This window comes from Stegostoma tigrinum, chromosome 19 (genome assembly GCF_030684315.1).
Source record: "Stegostoma tigrinum isolate sSteTig4 chromosome 19, sSteTig4.hap1, whole genome shotgun sequence".
Classification (NCBI taxonomy): domain Eukaryota; kingdom Metazoa; phylum Chordata; class Chondrichthyes; order Orectolobiformes; family Stegostomatidae; genus Stegostoma; species Stegostoma tigrinum.
The window spans coordinates 56,249,781-56,268,866 of NC_081372.1; the positions used below are offsets into that span (position 1 = coordinate 56,249,781).

The 19,086-nt window shown below is 43.9% G+C and overlaps 1 protein-coding gene across 3 annotated transcripts in view; it reads right to left on the bottom strand.

The window, feature by feature from the left end:
• LOC125461495 (protein TMEPAI-like) overlaps nucleotides 1-18,580 on the bottom strand; it is an 82,111-nt gene extending 63,531 nt beyond the window's left edge. The window contains exon 1 of one of the 3 annotated variants that reach the window (XM_048550341.2): nucleotides 18,155-18,580. In XM_048550341.2, the coding sequence (XP_048406298.1) occupies nucleotides 18,155-18,257 (103 nt within the window). In that variant the 5' untranslated portion in view covers nucleotides 18,258-18,580. The remainder of the gene's footprint in view (nucleotides 1-18,154) is intronic. The other 2 variants (XM_048550339.2, XM_048550338.1) reach the window with 2 other exon arrangements.
• Nucleotides 18,581-19,086: the final 506 nt, after the last annotated feature.

Sequence of the window (19,086 nt, forward strand, 5' to 3'; positions counted from 1 at the left end):
GAAGTGGTGGATGCAGATACAGTTACAATATTTAAAAGATAATTGGATAAGTACACGAATATGAAAGGTTTGGAGGAAAATGGGTCAAATGCAGACAAGTGGGACTATTTTAGTTTATAAACACGGTCAGCATGGAATAGTTGGATCGATGGGTCTGGTTCCGTACTGCATGACAATGACACTCCCTCAAGGCATTGTTCATGGGTAGCCTGGATGAAGACATCGACCTCTTAAACCCGGTGTTCCTCAAGCTTTCCCTAATGACAATCCAAGCTCTTTGCAGTCAGTTACAATATTGGTGAGATGTGAAATTTTCAAGTTTCAGGGCAAAAATCCAAGATGCAATTCTTGGCTTTCAGTTTCTTTTTAAAGGAAATCAAGGAAAAACACAAGACTACAGCATCTGTCATCTAACTTATAGGTGCAAACTTGCATTTGAAAAAACAACACTCCACAAAGCAGAGATAACAAAGTGTGGAGCTGGATGAACACAGCAGGCCAAGCAGCATCTCAGGAGCACAAAAGCTGACGTTTCGGGCCTGGACCCTTCATCAGAGAGGGGGATGGGGAGAGGGAACTGGAATAAATAGAGAGAGAGGGGGAGGCGGACCGAAGATGGAAGAGATTATAAGAGAGTTGCAGTGGGAAAGAGATTCCCTGAGGTTGGTCCGGAGGGAGGAGGGTAACTTCTTCAGGTTAGGCATCCCTGGAAGAGGCTTCGCAGTGAGGTTGAAATTGTATCAGAGATAATGGGAACTGCAGCATCTGCAGTTCCCATTATCACTCCACAAAGCAGGTTGTTCCTTGATGCCATTGGTAATGAAGCTATCTCTCAGATGGTACTGAGACAGACCAAGCCAAGATTTTTAGCTAGAACAGGACTCCTGACAAATACAAGACACACACACACAGATGTGACCAGGCAACCTGTTACCTGGCTTATCCAAAACCCATCTGATCAGTTTAGCAGGAAGCTGTCACCTGGCCTAAATACATCACCTGCAATTTATTATTCAGCTGGGAGTGAGACTCTCCAAATCGTAGCTGAGAATTTCACTTTTTTGAGAAGGGGTAAGGCAGCTCCATTGGCATTGCAATGTTTCAGCCAAATGGACTTACCTCATGTGAGGGTTTTGACTTGGTATGTGGAAAATATCAGACTAAACCCAGCTCTCCCTTAATGTCCACAGAGGCACTTATCAATAGAGGTACACACTAACTCATTGGGAGTGGTCTAAAGCCCCAACAAGTGTCAACTATTGCCTGCAACTCTGCATTGCTCCTTCTGTTCTGTGCAACTCTGTATCACACAGATGGTGAGGTTTGGCAGCGAGTTCCAATTTCAGTCTTTGCCCTGGGATTGCCTGCAGTGATGCAAGCTGGAAGGTCCCATAGCACACTGCTGCACAGGCCAGTTTTAAAAGTCAACATAGACGGGGCCAGAAGTCAGAAGCAAATCTTCCCAGCATTTCCCGGAGATATCAAGGGTGAGACTTTGGGCACAAGAAAAATGGAGGCTTAAGGGCTGCTGCTATAGCTCCCTGGAACTGTGTATTCAATCACAAGCAGGAATATCACAGTTCAATCCCATTTGGGAATGTTTGCCTGGCACCCTTCTGACCCAAGTAACTGCAGTCCAGTCCAAGTTGGACTTCCTGGCCTCTCCCCTCCCCTCCCAATCCTAGCTCAGGGCAAATTACAGAGGATGAATCCATGTCCCAGAGTGACCTGGGATTTTTCAGTGAGCGAGCTTCTTGACTGGCAACTGGAACAAAGAGTAGTTTTAGCTATCTAAATGGGAAGGCAGTGTCAGTAACCAGGAGATAAGAGATGTAAAACAATTGGCTCAAGAACCAAAAAAAAGACCTCTTCAAAAAAAAGTGAGCCGTGACAATCTGGAACACCTGGAATGGTTTTGGAGGCATGATCAACAGTAGATTGGATTTATACTAGGGGAGAAAAATGTGCAAAGCAATATGGAAATAGCAGAGGGAGTAGAATTGGAACTGATTTGACAGCTCATTCAAAAGAGCTAGCACAGGCACGACTGGCCTTGTGTTGTTGCTCTGTGCTGTCAGATTCTATAATTTATGTGTCTCAAATGGGGCAGCACATTTGTCTGCCGAGTCTCAGCTGGAGCTTATATCGGTCTCAGCATTCCTTAAAGATTACGGATCACTTCCAGCAAAAGATTATCGTTTGGAAACTATATGCAACTTTCTGTTATTGAAAACCACCCCCCCCCCCACCACCGTTTTCATTGAAAAATGCAGAGAAAGGGGAAGTTGTCAAAAAAATAAAGATATAATTATCACCTCAAGTGAAAGAGAGTTATTGTGCTGCAGGATGCCAATCTGTCCCAGTTCCCAATGGCACTTCAGAAGTCTTGTCATGCTGCTTTGATAAAGGTTGTTGACTGTATGATAATTGGGCCATTAACTCACTGGAACATTTTGTACAGGGAAAAGGTCAGACTTCAGCCAATTTGGCCCATGATGTAACCTTTTTTCTGTTCACTTGACCCAGTTTCTCCAAAGCAGCTAGTATCAACAGCACACAAGCAAAAAAAAATTGGATATCAAGAACATTCAGGAACTGGACCCCAGTGCCTCATTACTTTAAAAACAAAAATAATTTCGTGTCGGTGCTCCAGAAAAAAAAGACATTTCTACTCACTTATATACAAGTAGAACTCAGGAACTGGAGGCCATTCAGCCCCTTCAGCCTGTACTGTCAGTTAAATTATGGTTGTTTTGTATCTTAATGGCATTTACCCTTGATTTCCAAACACCATAACCCAAAACAAAGTTGCTTTATATTTTCTGATGATTATTTTTCCCACTCCTTTGTGTGAAGAAATGTATTCCAACATCAAGCTCAGAACAGACCTGCTCTAATTAAAGTTATGCCCCCTTGTTTGCTTCTCTACCAGAGGAACTATTCTCTTCTCTATCTAATCTATCAAATTCTCTAATCATCTTAATCTTCTCAATTAGATTACCCCTAATCTTTTGTACTCAAAAGGAATACACAGTCTAGTCTATGGAACATAATTATCACAGTTTCTCCTGCATGTCAAGATATCTTGCAAGTTAGAGACTCACGTACACATGCACAGGTTCCTTTAAAAGCACACAAGAAAACCAGGTCATTCAACGCGCCTGTCACAGCATTCAACTCAATTTTCAACAAATCCACTTTTGCCCATCTGAGTCAACCCTGCAAACTAGTGCGAATGTTTATCATTTACATCTGCACTCATTTATATTGTCCACTCATCTCCTCTGATTATCTTGAAACAGTACTGAATTCACCCCATCGATGCTATATTACAATCCTCAAGATCCTCCTCACAATTCACAGACCAGCCCTGCTATTCTTCACCAGAGTCATACACCGCAACTCAAGCAACCTACAGGGCTCTTGAGGTATGGGTAGTATTCCCGCCTTTCAACCAGGAGACCCAGGATATAGGAGAACATCTTGGGCAGTACAGTGACTCAGTGGTTAGCACTGCTGCCTTACACCACCAGGGACCCGGGCTCAATTCCAGCCTCAGGCTACTGACTGTGTTGAGTTTGCACGTTCTCCCTGCGTCTGTGTGGGTTTTCTCTGGGTGGTCCGGTTTCGTCCCACAGTCCAAAGGTTAGGGTGGAATGGCCATGCTAGATTGCCCATTGTGTCCAGGGTTTTGCAAGCTAGGTGGGTTAGCCATGGGAAATGCAGTATGACAGGAAGCGGGGCTGGGTCTGAGTGGGCTGCTCTTCGGAGGGTTGGTGTAGACTTGTTGGGCCAAATGACCTGTTTCCACATTGTAGGGATTCTATGAACTTTGTGGAATGACCAGAATTAAACAGTGCTATTTCCAATGCACTGTTAATCCATTATATCTGCAGGTTTATAAAATGTGAGGCTGGATGAACACAGCAGGCCAAGCAGCATCTCAGGAGCACAAAAGCTGACGTTTCGGGCCTAGACCCTTCATCGGAAGGGTCTAGGCCCGAAACGTCAGCTTCTGTGCTCCTGAGATGCTGCTTGGCCTGCTGTGTTCATCCAGCCTCACATTTTATTATCTTGGAATTCTCCAGCATCTGCAGTTCCCATTATCTCTGATATCTGCAGGTTTGATTCTTTACTGTGCTGACTTTATATCCCTGCATCTCAGTACCCTTTTTGTGCCACACTGTCCATGATATTTGTGGTATATTGTACAAGCAAGTCTCTTGGTTTCAGTTGGGATGGTGTAAGTAAAGCTGCTTCAACAATGCAGTGCACGTCTTTTAAGTATGGCATCTTTTTCTGTTCTACCCCAACAAGGACGGGATGGGAATTCTTTCTTACCCCTCACATCACTAACTTCAATAGTCAGCTCACTTGTTAGCCAAGCTCAGCCAAGGCAGTAACTGGTCCATTATCTCTTAACTGAATCACAAAGAACCCACCAACACAATTACACAGTGCTTCCAGGCAATTGAATATTCAGTAGAGATAGCAAGGTGTTGAGCTGGATGAACACAGCAGGCCAAGCAGCAGAGGGGCAGGAAGACTGGCGTTTCGGGCCTAAACCCTTCTTCAGAAAACTAGGTCCAAAACATCAGCCTTCCTGCTCCTCTGATGCTGCTTGGCCCATAGTGTTCACCCAGCTCTACACCTTTGTTATCTCAGATTCTCCAGCAACTGCAGTTCTACTATCTCTAAATATTCAGTAGCTTTTGTTTGACAGGAGGTGAAGATGAGGGTCAAATTGCTAGATAATAGGGTGAAATTCAAATGAGATATTAAGTGACTTCAATGCCCATAAATTGTAACTACCTCTGGCTCCATAACCTTTTAAGAGAGAGCAAGAACTGCAGATGCTGGAGTCAGAGATAACACAGCATGGAGCTGGAAGAATACAGCAGGCCTCAGAGGAGCAGGAAAGTTGATGTTTCAGATCAGGACCCTTCTTCAGAAGAAAAAATAACCGTTCAAGAACCTTGGTTTCTCTAATCCTGGTCCTCCATTCCACCTTCGTCTTAGTCCATTTCAAATTCTCTTGCTAAAGTGAGAGAGGGGAGTGTTTAGGAGACTGCTTCAAATGTACATCTTACACCGCATATGATTTTCAGTTGTAATGTTACCTGTTTGATTTGTTACAGTACATTATTAAAGATGTAATAGCAGAGCATTTGGAAGATAGTGACAAGATTGGACTTACAAAGGGGAAATCATGCCTATCAAACTTGCTGGAACTTTTAGGTGATGTAGCTAGTAGAGTGGATAAGGGGGAAACCAGAGGATGTGGTTTACTTGGATTTTCAGAAGGTTTTCAATAAAAAAGGTTCCACCCAAGAGATTAGCAGGTAAAATTGAAATGTTAGGATGGTCAATTACTAAAATAGATTTAGAACGGGAGGGGTCACGGCAGACAGGAAACAAAGAGTAGGTGTGAAGTGGTATCAGAGATAATGGGAACTGCAGATGCTGGAGAATCCGACATAACCAAGTGTGGGGCTGGATGAACACAGCAGGCCCAGCAGCATCTTAGGAGCACAAAAGCTGACGTTTTGGGCCTAGACCCTTCACAGAAAGCTTTTGTGCTCCTAAGATGCTGTTTGGCCTGTGTTCATCCAGCTCCACACTTTACTCCTCTGTAACAAAGTGGCCTTTTTCTGATTGACAGGCAGTGACTTGTGGGTTGCCACAGGGATCAGTGCCTGGATCCCAGCTATTCATAATTTATATAAAAGTGATTTAAGAGGAGGAAACTACATGTCATATTTCAGAGTTGAGTGAGTGGGCAAATGCATGGCAGATGCAGTGTCATGGAGATAAATGCAAGGTGTCCATTTTGATAGTAAAAACAGGCAGGAAGATTATTTGAACACTGATAGATTGGGAAAGGGGAAGGTACAACTAGACCTGGGTGTCTTTGTACACCAGTCACTGGATATAAGCAGGTGGCAAAGGCAGCAAATGCTATGTTGGCTTCATGGTGAGGGGACGCAAGCACAGGAGCAGGGATGTCTTGCTGCAACTGTGCAGGACATTAGTATGACCATATCTGCTGTATGGTGTGCAGTGCTGGTCTCCTTATTTTGGCTCCTTATCTGAAGGAGCATGTTGTGGCTGTGGAGGGAGTGCAAAGATGATTTACTGGACTGATTTGTGGGACAATAAGACTGACATATGAAAAGAAACTGGATTGGACATGAGTATATTCGCTGGAGTTTAGAAGAATAGGGTGAGTAGGGTGATCCCATAGATAAAGCTTTAACAGGATCAGACAGAGTCAATGTATGAAGATTGTTCTCAATGACCAGGGTGTCCCGAACAAAGGGTCACAGTTTTAAGGATAGCAGGTAAGCCAAATTAGGACAGACAGGAGGGAATTTCTTCATCCTGAGTGTGGTGGGATTCTCTGCCACAGGAAACTGCTAAGGACAAAACATTACATCCTCTTCCAAAGTCTTCAGATATAGTTCTTCGGGTAAAGAGATCGAAGGGTATGGGGAGAAAGTGGGAACAAGGAATGGCGTTAGATGATCAGACATATTGAATGGCACAGCAGGCTCAAAGGGCCAAATGGCCTACTCTTGCTCCTGTTTCCTATGCTTCGATGACTGGTATCAGTTTTTGTCCCATTACCAGGAAGAGTTTTGCGAGACGTTACCACATTAAAGGCACCAGACACATGAAGGTTGTTGTTGGACAAGGAGGACTAAAAATAAAATGCCACTCAGCTAGGGTTCCCTGTATTGGTTATTATCCAGTGACTCAGTTGCAATAAATAAACCAATGCGACATTTATACAGTGCTTACCATACAATTAAATATTTGTGGCTCTCGTTGTATAGATGGTGGTGAGAAGTGAAATTGCCAATCTAGCATTGTGACAGAGCTCATATACACCAACCAAATACACCCTGGAACAGCGCAATATTTCCACGTTCTGCAAATCTAGAAGAATCTGTACTGATGAGCAACCAGGTAGAAAGTGCCCAAACTCCCTTCATCCACAGAGAGGCAGTAGAATTTCTCTGCAGTTACAATTCATCTCCAGATGCTAGGTGTAGGAGGGTGGTGTGTAACACCCATTCCTCTCAACTCTTAAAAGGCACTAGCGGAGGGAAGGAAGTAACAGCCAATCCACCCACTCTCCAACAACAGGTCTGAAGTTTTGCACAAAGCTTAATCATAAACTCATGTGAACAGCTTCATCCTGCCAAGAGCAGCTCACGAAGAATGGAAACCAGAGTTTTTCTCCCCCCACAACTTTGAAACAATGCCAAAGGGCCACGACTTCCTGAGGAACAAGGCTAACATCGCCAGCTACTTTCAGAAAGGGTGAATATGGAATATGGGGGTTTGAGGGAACCTGCAACTGCAACGTATACCTGATTACTTTGCTGTATACACACCACCAGGAACACCCTGTACACCTTTCACTGTGCAACTGTCGGCTCTGCAGGACATGTGATGCACATTGCTTATTTTAAGGGCTGTTCCATAAATGGTCCCTGGACTCTCCAGGCTCGCTGAAGAGAACCAAAACAGCTGCATGAACATTTTAGGATTGTTCATCCATCAAAACAGCACTTAAAAATTGCCTAAAAATTGGCAGCAGTCACCAGAAGCATCTTATTGGAATTTGTACAGTTTAAATAAACACACACACAATCAGACAGTCTCCCTTCCACTCCCACGTTTTTTTTTAAATGACCAAATCAAATCTGACCAGTTTTGGAGACATTTCAATACAGTTTGCAAGTTTATTGACCTAGTGCAGGAGTCATCAAATGGTAAATACATGGACTTGCTTTTATGCAGCATTGCAAATGATATTTCTTTTAAGAAAACAAAATCAAACTTTGGAGGTCTCAGCTATGTAGATTTTATTCCTGTAGGCCAAGTAATGAGTCATTGCACCAGATACTTTCTGAAAACTCCCCAGAAATAACCATTCTAAATTGTCTTCCTTCTCTGTAAACCAAAGTTTTTTTTTGCCTTGTGTCAGTCTGCAGCCACCCTGGTCTTCTCAAATCTTGTGCAAATATCCACTTCTAGTCTTAACAGAGCTGGTGAACCATGACACACATCACAATTGAGAGCAAATTTGACCACAGACATGTATTTATGGCAAGGGTTGGGTCAGGAATTCTGAACATGCTCCTCCCTCCCAGACTGCCTAGTTCAAGGATATGGAAGCCAACTGTAATGTCTCTTGCTGCTGGCTCCAGACCAAACCAGAAATGTTCTGCTTCATTATGGCACTATATCACACCAGGCAGCAGTGCCATCCGCTCCCTATAGAACCTTTTGTTGCTTGATCTCTACAACAGAAAGAACCAACCTAGATTTAAACCATGCTTCATGCTCAAAAAAGTCACACTGCCGCCAGATGAAATTGCTTTAAGTGTAGATTCCCTTGTTATAGCAGAAACTTGGCAGCTAATTTGTGCACAGCAAGATCCCACAAACCAGCAATTGGACTCGATCGTAAAATCTAGGGGATATTGAGGGAGTGTCGTCTTTTAGATTTGACAGGGATCGGAGGTTTGACCTGCTGTCCCAAGAGGGTACTAAGAATTGCACAGTACTATTTTAAATACGACAGGGGAATGAGTCCCAGGCAACGTTTATACCTCAACCACTGACACGAAAACAGTTTAATTACCACTTGGTGGATCCTGTTTTATGCCAATGATTAACTGTAGTAACTCCCTGCACTACAATGGTGCGTGCACTACATAAACTCCTCGTTAGCTACCAAACATTCCAGGGCATCCTGAGGCGATGATGGCGGCTATATTAATGCGAGTTTTGTTTATAAAAACCTTGTCTACTCATACTTGGGGGGTGGCGGTGGCACATGGTCCGTGAATGAATCTCGGTTTGATCATGCCGGTATGCTATGCGAAAGGTGAAGTCAATTTAGTGTCATTTATAAACTCATCACAAGTAGCTATCCAAAGAATTAACATGTTTCCCATTGGCAGGGAAAAAAGAAAAATAGAACGAGAACATCTGCCAGAATTTGCAGATTAATGCTTGCCATTTCTCCATTTCCCCAGTTCGTCAGCATCTAGAAAACCAGAGAAGTTGGTTCTCTCATTTAGCTGGTTGAGTACAGTGTGGGTTCAATCCCTGTACTGACTGTGGTGCTTCACACAGGGGCTGCCTCTTCACTGTACTCTGTGCTTGGAGTGGTTACCTTCAAGCTGTGCACAACTAAATGTTTCTCTCTCTTTTGAGGAGATACAGATGCCTTTAGTCCTTTGGACCACCATCCTGTTCAGACTATGGCTCCTAGCATCTAGCCAACCAAATCCTATTACCATTGTAAGCACCACAATCCAATCAGTCCACACACTTCTACTCTAAAGGAAATACAAATCGCATTTAAGCAACTGACATGTATAACCTTAACCCTATAGGCTCTGGTATCATATTAGTCAAAAGCCCTGCTTTACATATTCTGGAAGACTCCCAAGCCACTGCTCATAATGCAAAAAAGCAGGGATCCCTTGATATACATCGATCCGTTTATCTCTTCCTGGAACATTAAGCGTCAAGAGGTGGGAACAATTCCATATAATATGAATGGAATTTTCTCCAGCCTATGCACATCACTGTGTCAACTGCCACATTGGCTCTTTCAACAAACGAAACAAGTGTCGAGTTGCACATTCATGATGTCAAAGACAGGAGCTTCTCAAGCAATGCAGTAGGAATTCAGACCTCACTGTCCCGCGTCACTGTAGCTGATCTGAATTTTATTTTTAATTCATTTTTGAGATGTGGGCATCACTGGTTGGCCAGCATTTATTGTCCAGCCCTAATTACTCAGAGGACAGTTAAGGGTCAGCCACATTGCTGTGGGCCTGGAGTCACATGTATGTCAGGCCAAGTAAGGGTGGCAGATTTCTTCCCTAAAAAGGCAGTAGTGAGCTAGATGGGTTTTTCCGACAATCCATTCAAGGTGATCATTGGACTCTTAATTCCAGGTTTTTTTTAAAAATTGAATTCAGGATTTGAACCCAGGTCTCCTGAACAGGTCTTTGGATTAGCAGTCCAGTGATAAAACCACTAGGCCACCTCCTCCCCGAAATAAAAGTGGAAGATGACACATTTTGCTTCTTTCGCTAGGATAGGGTACAGAGAATGACAAAAATAAGTTGCCAAATGGAGTCTAAGACACAGATTAATAGTCATGCAAGTGTATGGCAAAACAGGCTTGAGGGGTCAAAAATGAGAACGTATTGGAAAGAGGCCAAAGTAAGAGGCACAGAGACAAAAACAAGACTGAGACAGAGAGAGAGAGAGGGGGGTTCGGGGTTGTGGGATGTGAAGAGAAAATGAGGGGGAAGTGGGGAGAACAGGTTACATTCTGGCACTTGCATACCGCTGACTGTCTATGTACATAGGCAAGGGAGAGCATGGGGGAATGGAGAGAGAAAAAAAACTGATTAAAGTGAGAATAGTGGAATGCTTCTTATTTCAGTGAACGTTAGAAATTATTTGCTAAAAATTGCCAGTTCCTGCTTCATTTATTAAGCATTACAATTTGCACTGTTTTAAACCTCCAGATGAGACAGTACAAGACAGCTGGCCAAGCTCGCCTAGACAGACTATACAGCTTGCTCAAAGCCCAGACTGTGTGCGTTGCACACACCACACAGACTGAGTTGGTGCGAGAACGAGGGTGAGTGCACAAGAAAAAAAAAACCTGCCACACAAAAAAGTGATCAGCTGATGCATGAAGGATCTGCGCAAGGAAGAAACCAGCTGTCTCCTCACATTGTACTGCCACTTCCAGACAGCGTAATTATGGCACAACAGCCTATCCAGCACAGACAGGATCACTCCTGATAACAGCTCCAGGGTACGTGGGCAGAGAAGATAGACGGCGAAAGTGTTTTTAACAACAAAATCACACTTAACACCAAGTTAAATACAACAACTAGCACGTATTTGCTGCCTTTACAATTTAGTAACTCATTGTAAGAAGGCCCTCTTTTCTTTTCTCATCTGGTGTACACAGGGCTAGATTTTCCTGGAACGGGTCAATTGCATACTACTAGTCATTGTGACCACTGCATGTCAAATGGGGCTGACCAGGAAACTTTCCTGCTCTTACCACCTGCCAGGCATACAGGAAGGATTTACAAATTGATAAAGAATTCTTTATCAATGTTACAGATGCACCGTTCTTGACCATAAAGTCCTGGACTGAGACTTGAACAGGATCTTCTGGCTCAGAGATAGAGACACTACCCACTGTGCCACAGGACTAAGGTGTCCTACAGGAATACAACCAGCAAAATTTAGCACCAGGCCACAAAAAGAGGCACAGCAAAAGGTTAGTTTAAAGGGGGAGGTTTTAAGGAGCATGCCGAAGGAGCAATAAGTGCTACACAAAAAAAAGGGGGCGGGGGGCAGGGAAGAGATTTAGGGAGGCAATTCTAGAACTTCAGTATCTAAGGATGTAAAAATTAATCAATTAGAACACTTGCACACATCACCTTACAGAGAGTCGCATAGTTTGAACTCCACATGTACGCAGTGTGAATGATTTTTGAGATCACATGTCTAAGAACAGCGCCCATTTCTCATCTTTTTATTGGCTAAACCAGAAATCCAATTAGCAAAGTTCTGGATTCACAGTTGGCTTTGGTAAGGCTTACGTGTTGGGTGGTGCTGGTGTAAAAGCAGGTTGAAGCACTGGCCACTGAACACAGAGTTGGTAGCTGCCTCAACAGCTAAACAAGTTTACCAAAGAGCAGCACAAGCCTGTTCAGCTGCAAACAGTACCAGGCGTTATGTACACACTGTCAGACATAGCAAATCAATGTAATCCCTCTCTCAACCTCCACAGTATGGTCATTCAGGCAACAAAGAGTTGTGTGGTTTGTTCAGATAGGTCACATTCTTTAAAGAGTCTAAACAGCACACATTCCCTCCAGACCAGTCTGTTTTTTTTAAAAAAAAAGTGAAAGCTTCAGCCTTCAGTTAAGGCAAGGGAATTAAACGGTGCAAGTCACCAGCTAAACAACCAATATTCAATGGCTTACAGTGAGGGGGTGTGTGGTGGGAGGAAGAGAGGTGCAAGGTAAGGATGAAAGGGTGGGCACATAAAAGAAGGATGGAAGTAGGAAAGGTGGGGGGTGGGAAAATGAGGGGGCAGAAGGAAAGAGAGAAAAAAAACTGAGGTGGTGTGGGATCGATCAGACAGATCAAGGAATGAAAATTTGAAAGTCAAGGTGCTGTCGGACCAGCAGCCAATGCAGGTCAGGGGCACAGTGGTGACACGAGCCAGCATTTACAGACAGCAGACTGATGACTGATTGATAAAGGCATTTACCAGAGAACAATCAACATTTTATCCCAACATCACACAGGTACTTTTCCCCAAATTCAAGCAATGTCGGAAGGGGTAGAATCCAGAAGTGTACTCCTGGCAGCTTCTTGTTGTCTGAGAAGGTGCTGTCCAGACTGCTCAAGTCCCCAGCTTTCCTTAAATTGCGTTAACAAAAGCCTAAAGATTTGCCATTTAATAGCACTTGTACCAATTAAACATCCCACCGTTAATCACATTGGATATATACCTATCACTTATAGGTATGCTCAATACAATGAATATTAGAAAGTAGTGTAAAAAGGAATGTTTTTACAATCATGACACTATGCGGGCAGATTTGCTCTGAATCCAGCTACCGTATACTATATCTAACCATACCTTCTTCCCTGCAGATACAATGCACTTAGCAGAACTTGGAAGTTAAATAGCACCCATCATATCCACAGCATTTCACAGCCAAAATAATTTCAAAACACAGTAATAGACAAATGAGGCAGTCGGCAGAATGCAAGGTCCTGATAAATAATATAAAATCAAATAAGTTGCCAGATCATCTCACTTAAGGGTGTTGATTAAGCGGTAAATGTCAGTAAAGACACAGGATGAACCCACGCTCGATCTCATCATGTGAGCAAGAAGACAGCACCTTCAAGTTCCAGTGATGTTTGAGCACATAATTGATACTGACATTTGAATGCAACACTGAGGGAGCACAGTACTGTCAGAGATGCCATCTTTCAGATGTGAAGTTAAACTCTGACCTTATCTGCTTGTTCCAGTAGACATTTAAGATTCCAGGGGTCATTCAAAAGAAATGCCTAGTGTCATCATGAAGAAACTCCTTAAAGGTCATTCAGCTTGCTGCTATTGATGGGATCTTGCTGTGTGAAAAATGACTGCCACATTAATCCAAGAAGGAGCTGAACCATTGGTCAGTATTTTAATATGTTTTCTCTTCTTCAATGCCAGAGTCAGTGTGACATGAAATGAAGCCCACACTGTCTCTGAGAAGCTTAATTTTTGACTTAAAAGTAGTACGGTGGCATTGTGCTGCCTGTGCATGATATGCCCATTGGTGTAATGAGAGTCCAGCAAATGGGCACAGTAATCATAGTGTCTGAACAGTGTGGGTGATTGGCAAAAAAATGCACACTCTCCAGACACTGGTGGAAAGCAGAATAACTTCTGATTTCACCTTACCGGGAACTCAAATTGATCCTCTATCTCCACAGCCCCCTCTGCTCCTGCCACCCACTCCATCTTTTCCACCTCATAATTCAATGTGTTCCACTCTACCTTTTGCCTTCATCCCTCCCCCATTCCCAACATCACCCCCTCCTGTCTCCTCCACACCGCCCACCCTGCCTTCCCATCATCTTGTCTGGTCAAAATTGTATGGGACCTCAACATGAGTGTCAAAGGAGAAACTGGTAAAAAGGTGTAAAACCAGACAGGATAGCTTGAAGAAAACAGGGAAAACATACAAGAGGAAAGATATTATTTATTTTCAAGTTACGCAGCAAATAACAACCTGGAATACACTGTTCCAACAGCACAGTGGTTGCAGGTTTGATAATTGTTTTCAGAAAGGGAATCTGCTGTAGGTCTTGACAACTAAAAATTTACCATACGTTTACCGTACAGGAGTGGGAAGAATTGGACAGCTGAATCAAAGAGCCAGCTTCCTCCAGTACTGTACAATTCAATTACTGCACCAGATACTAAAATAAGTCTCTCAATCATTCTGCCAAAACACACACTGCAACACCAATTCTTAACCAGACAGCAAGTAACTTGAGCCAGCAACATTAACCATTACCTCATTGAATAAGTTGAGGCGAAGCTCACCAAACTAAAACTCCCAGTTTCAGTAACCTTCTGGAATAGTGTTGACAAACACGATTCAGAAATTGGTGACATAATGCTCTTGGCTCTGGTCTAGTAATTCAGAGGCCTATGCTACCAGGGACGTAGTGGTTGGTGGAATTTAAATTTAGTTAACAAACGTGGAAGTGAAAGTTAGATTCCACATGACTGACACTATCACCGAGTGCGGTTAAAAAAAATCTGTTGTCAGGTTCACTAATATCCTTCAGGGAAGGAAACCTGCCATTCTTATCTGATCTGGTTTACAGGAGACTCCAGACCCGCAGTAATATGAAAGTGACTGTTAACTGCACTCCGAAATGGCTTAGCTAACCAGTTCAAGGGCAATTAGAGACAGACAATAAATGTTGGGTCTGCCAGTCGTACCCATTTGTGATGAAAGATAAACAAAATGAGCGGAGGTTCAGTTGATTCCCATATCTGCAGATAAATGCGGTGATGGTGGTGCTAGCAGAATAAGAGACAGTTTGCTTAAAAAGCACCATCCCTGCTCCTGCTTGTCACCTGGCTACAGATGCATGTGTGGAGTCCAAGTTCAGACAGGGTTAATCTTCAGTGCTGTAGGCACTGCAGTCAAACGAACTGGATGAACAATCACTTGCCATCATCAGACATGCAGAACCACCAAGGGGGTGAGGGACTGTCATCCCACTGCTACTGCAGACTAATGAAAGAAATAACTGACTCAGAGGCTGAAGGGGGTTTAAAAAAAAACCTGGAGAAGAAACAGGAACCAGTACTGCTTTCATTTCCAAACAGAAGCTTGACTCAACGGGTCACATCACAGGACTCAGGTTCTATACCACTGGTCTCTGCCAAGTTCTGGTTCGGATCAGCTTTGCTGCTGGGAACGTGACAGCCTGCTGCTGACTGGCAGAGGGGGAGCTGTCTGCGAAATCCCTTCAGTCACTGAGGCTACAGAATGCTGGTTCGGGCCACATCAACAGGCACCTCCCCACCCCCACAGCACTCACTCAATGCCACATTACCACTTGGGACAGTAATGAACTGCCTTGATATGCCTTTGTTTCTACGGTTCACTACAGAGTTTTCAGGTCTAATGGGGTCAGATGAAACAAGGAGTGCTGGTCAAATTAAACAGCTCTCACTTGTCTCAATGATGCCCTTAAAACAGGGCACAACAAAAGGGCGATCAAGACTTTTACCAGCAGATTTGGGCCATATGGACTTAACATCTTAAAATAAATTTGATGGTTTTGCAACTCATATGATCTATTTTTCATAACTGCTTGTCCAGACAACAGTCTTTGCAAAAACAACTGATTACAGTCTTGCTGAATTGTGATACAAGCATTAGGGACAAAATCTAAATCTAAAAAATGCAAAAAAGAATAAACGTAATACGAAAAAAAAGCAATATCCTGTCTCAAAAGGCAAGATACCCGAAATCTGAGAAGAATGCTCAATCCTAACGGAATGGTTTAATAAGAGGGATGTGATTTGTTACACGTATGCACCTGGACAATTGATCATAAATTGACCAGACTTGGTGGGGGGGGGGGGGGGGGGGGGGGCGAGAAAAATCACCAGAATCTGAAATGGTTTTCAGGATTCACACTGTCATTGTTAGTCAGAACATTGATTAGAATATCAGCAACTGAAGGTGTCTTTAGCCACAGAAAGATGTGGAAGCAAATGTAATACCTCCACGCTAAAGTTAAATTACAGATTCCAACGGACAGATCCTGGAAGAGAGTTGAAGGAGTCACGCGTACCCTGTTTGCAACACAGGTGCCAAATTTAATAAAACAGACAAAACCTGTTAGACTGACACAGCAGGCAAGTGTAGTCCTGCACCCAAGTATTAACACCCCTTCATAAAATCAGCAAATGGGGCTGGCTGAAGGGCACACATCAGTTCAGTCACTACAATCTGCACTTTGCATTTTTCTAATCCTTGTGCGTAAAGATGTATGGTCATAGTTCATAACTAATGGATGACAAATGGAAAAGGAATACAATCCACACATATAGGGCCACATGGCAAACTAGGTAACATGTTTAAAAACGATCAAGAATAATTTTAATGGCTTATGTTGGTCCATGTCAAAAACAGTATCTGAAAGGCACATTTTAAAATAGGGAGAAAAATGCACAATATCTTAATCCGCAATTCTCAGAGGAACATCTGAAGTCTGACAGTTGGATTCCAATTTGAAAAATCTTGGCAGATGGAAAAAAATGATGTGCATGAGTCAGGATCCATTCATTGTGATAGTGACTGTTTAACAGAACTGGGTAAGGCTAACCCTGCAGCAACGCTACTTGGAGCGAAGTCCTCAAGCTAGTCTCTGCTGCGCCCCAACACCCAGCAACCTTGTACTGTGCCCCTTACATCACACAAAACGAGAACTGCAATTGTTTAAAACCACTGCAGCTAATCCACACAGAGCAACAGGGTATGTACAGTATTAGCTGTAATAAGCAGGCTGACTGAGACCTTAAAAAAATTTAGGACCCACATATGCAGGGTTAGGTGCATCATTCCCAAGCAACAGAACGCCATAACATCAGACGGAGGTGAAGAATGTACAGAGTCACTAAGCTACACTCCAACCCAAAATCAGCACAACAACGATTGTTTTAAAAGTTAAGAGTCGACAGAAGTCTGAAGTGAACCTCTGATCTTAGGCAACTATTGTTCAGTAACTAATATGTTGATGCTGAGGAAAAAACATTAAAAAGCATCCAAAAAAGGATTGACACACCGAAAGTCTCAAGTTGAGTGACCTTAATTATCCCAACATTGAAACAGTTTCTATGGAGGGCAACACTACCCATTCTAACCAAGATAAAATCCACCAGAGGACAACTCAATTTTATCCAAAGTTATTATTAAAATACCACAAAGTATGTTTTACAGGGCTCAGCAGCCCCAGTCGTCGTTCAGTGGGGTTAGATTTTAGACGAAGGGCTCTTTTCACCAGACGTTAAATTGTGCCTAAAAGACACAGAGGAAGATGGGCTGAGTTGTTCTGTTTAAGTTAGACCCCTTGGCACTTCATTGAATTCCAAGAAATTGTACAGCTTGTTGACAGAACGTTTGAAAAACACTAAATGAAGGGTTATCTGATGATACAGTAGGTCTGACTCTAATCAAGTGCAGAAAACACTGAAAGACCAAACATTCACACAGCTCAAAAGACGGAGAGCGAAAGAAATGAAACGGGCGGGGAAGCGAAAAAAAGGGTTTGGGCGAGACTCACGAAACTGAGCGACAATCTTGACAATGAGTCAGTCCAGGGCTAACTGACTAAAACGATTCTACACGAAACAAAACTCCAATAATTTTTAGAAAAAGAAAAGAAACCGAAAGAGGCTCAAAGCTTTCTAGAGGAGACAGGGCGTTCTTTTTTGTGGGGAGTAGGAAAGGAGACGCCTTTTTCTGAAAAAGTCAGGGTCTTGGCTGCTTTTCCTCCCCCGAACTTGGCCAAGAGACGGGGGTGGCGACGACGGGGGGGGGGGGGGGTGGTGCTGTTGAAGCACAGAGTAAGATTCCCAAAGTCGTCCCCATCGAAAACAAAAAAGAAAAAAAAACTGAGGGAAACAAGAGAGACGCACGAATAAAAGTCAAACAACTAGAGGCAGAAAAGACAACTTAATTTTTTTGAAGGGAAAAAAAATGAACACGCACGCACAGCACAAACTCTGACAGGAACGAAAACTCCAGGCAGTCTGAGGGCTCGAGAGACGCCGTCTTAATTAACAACACAGCCAGGCAGACAACTCACACTACCACCCCCCCCCCCCCTCATCAACTCCATCTCTTAAAGGGGGGGGGGGGGAAACAGTGAGACAATCTCTTCCTTAGTACAAAAGCCAGCATTTACTGGCTTTAGTTTTAAATGACCAACGAAAATAGAAGGGAACAGCATTTTTAATAAAAAGACTGTTTTGACTACTTACTGATCTCCATACTGTGGAACAAAGAGCGTTTGCAGTTGCATGTGCAGGAGACATTGGGCTGATTCGTTGCGGCTGTGCTGTTCAGACCCATCAAGTTGTACATTTAATATTTGAAAAGGGAAGGGGAAATAAATTAAAAAAAATTGGAAGCGGGGTTAAATAAAGGCAGCCAGGCGCCCCCCGGGGTTGGGAGAGGAGCCTTCGCTGACTTGAGTGTTGCTGGCTGGTACCTGGGTGAGGGCAGGGAGCTGGGTATCTGTCTCTCAGTTGTGAGAAACCATAATCAGGGGAGTGTTAGCCCGGCCGGTCCCCGTGGTTCTGTCTCTCTCTGCGCTCTGCCAGCTCCGGAATCACCAAGTGCTACTTTGTATCTGCTTCACACTCGATACACTCACACAATCAAGTAGCGCAGCCCGACACGCCGCAACCAAACCTCCGCCACTGTCAATCACCCAGCCCCGGACCCGCCCCCCCAACGGGCCGCCTGATGGACCACCTGCCCCGCCAATCGCCTCTCGGAATTCCCAAATCCCCATTCCCCCCCGGAACCTCTCGGCCAATGGAGCTGGTGGAAGCGCAGTCTGGGGCGGGACTTCTGGCACGCGGGTGCACCTCCATGACGTCACCGAGGCAGACAGGAGGCCCGCTTCTCCCTCGCCGGTCCGCCTTCCGCGATTGACAGGTGGAGACCAGCCAATTGGCATATCATTTCTCTGCTATTGGATGCACCCTGGAGAACCAATAGTGAGTCCATTTGTAGGCGGGGCTACTGGCGATGACGTCATGGCAGGGCGAGTTGTGGGCTGTAAGTGGCCGGCAAACTATTATCGACGTAGAAAGTGTCCAATAGAAACACAGTGTGGGTTAACACACATTTCCATTGGATAGTAGCGGAACAGAGGGCTGGCACAGCCGGAAACGCACACGTGGGT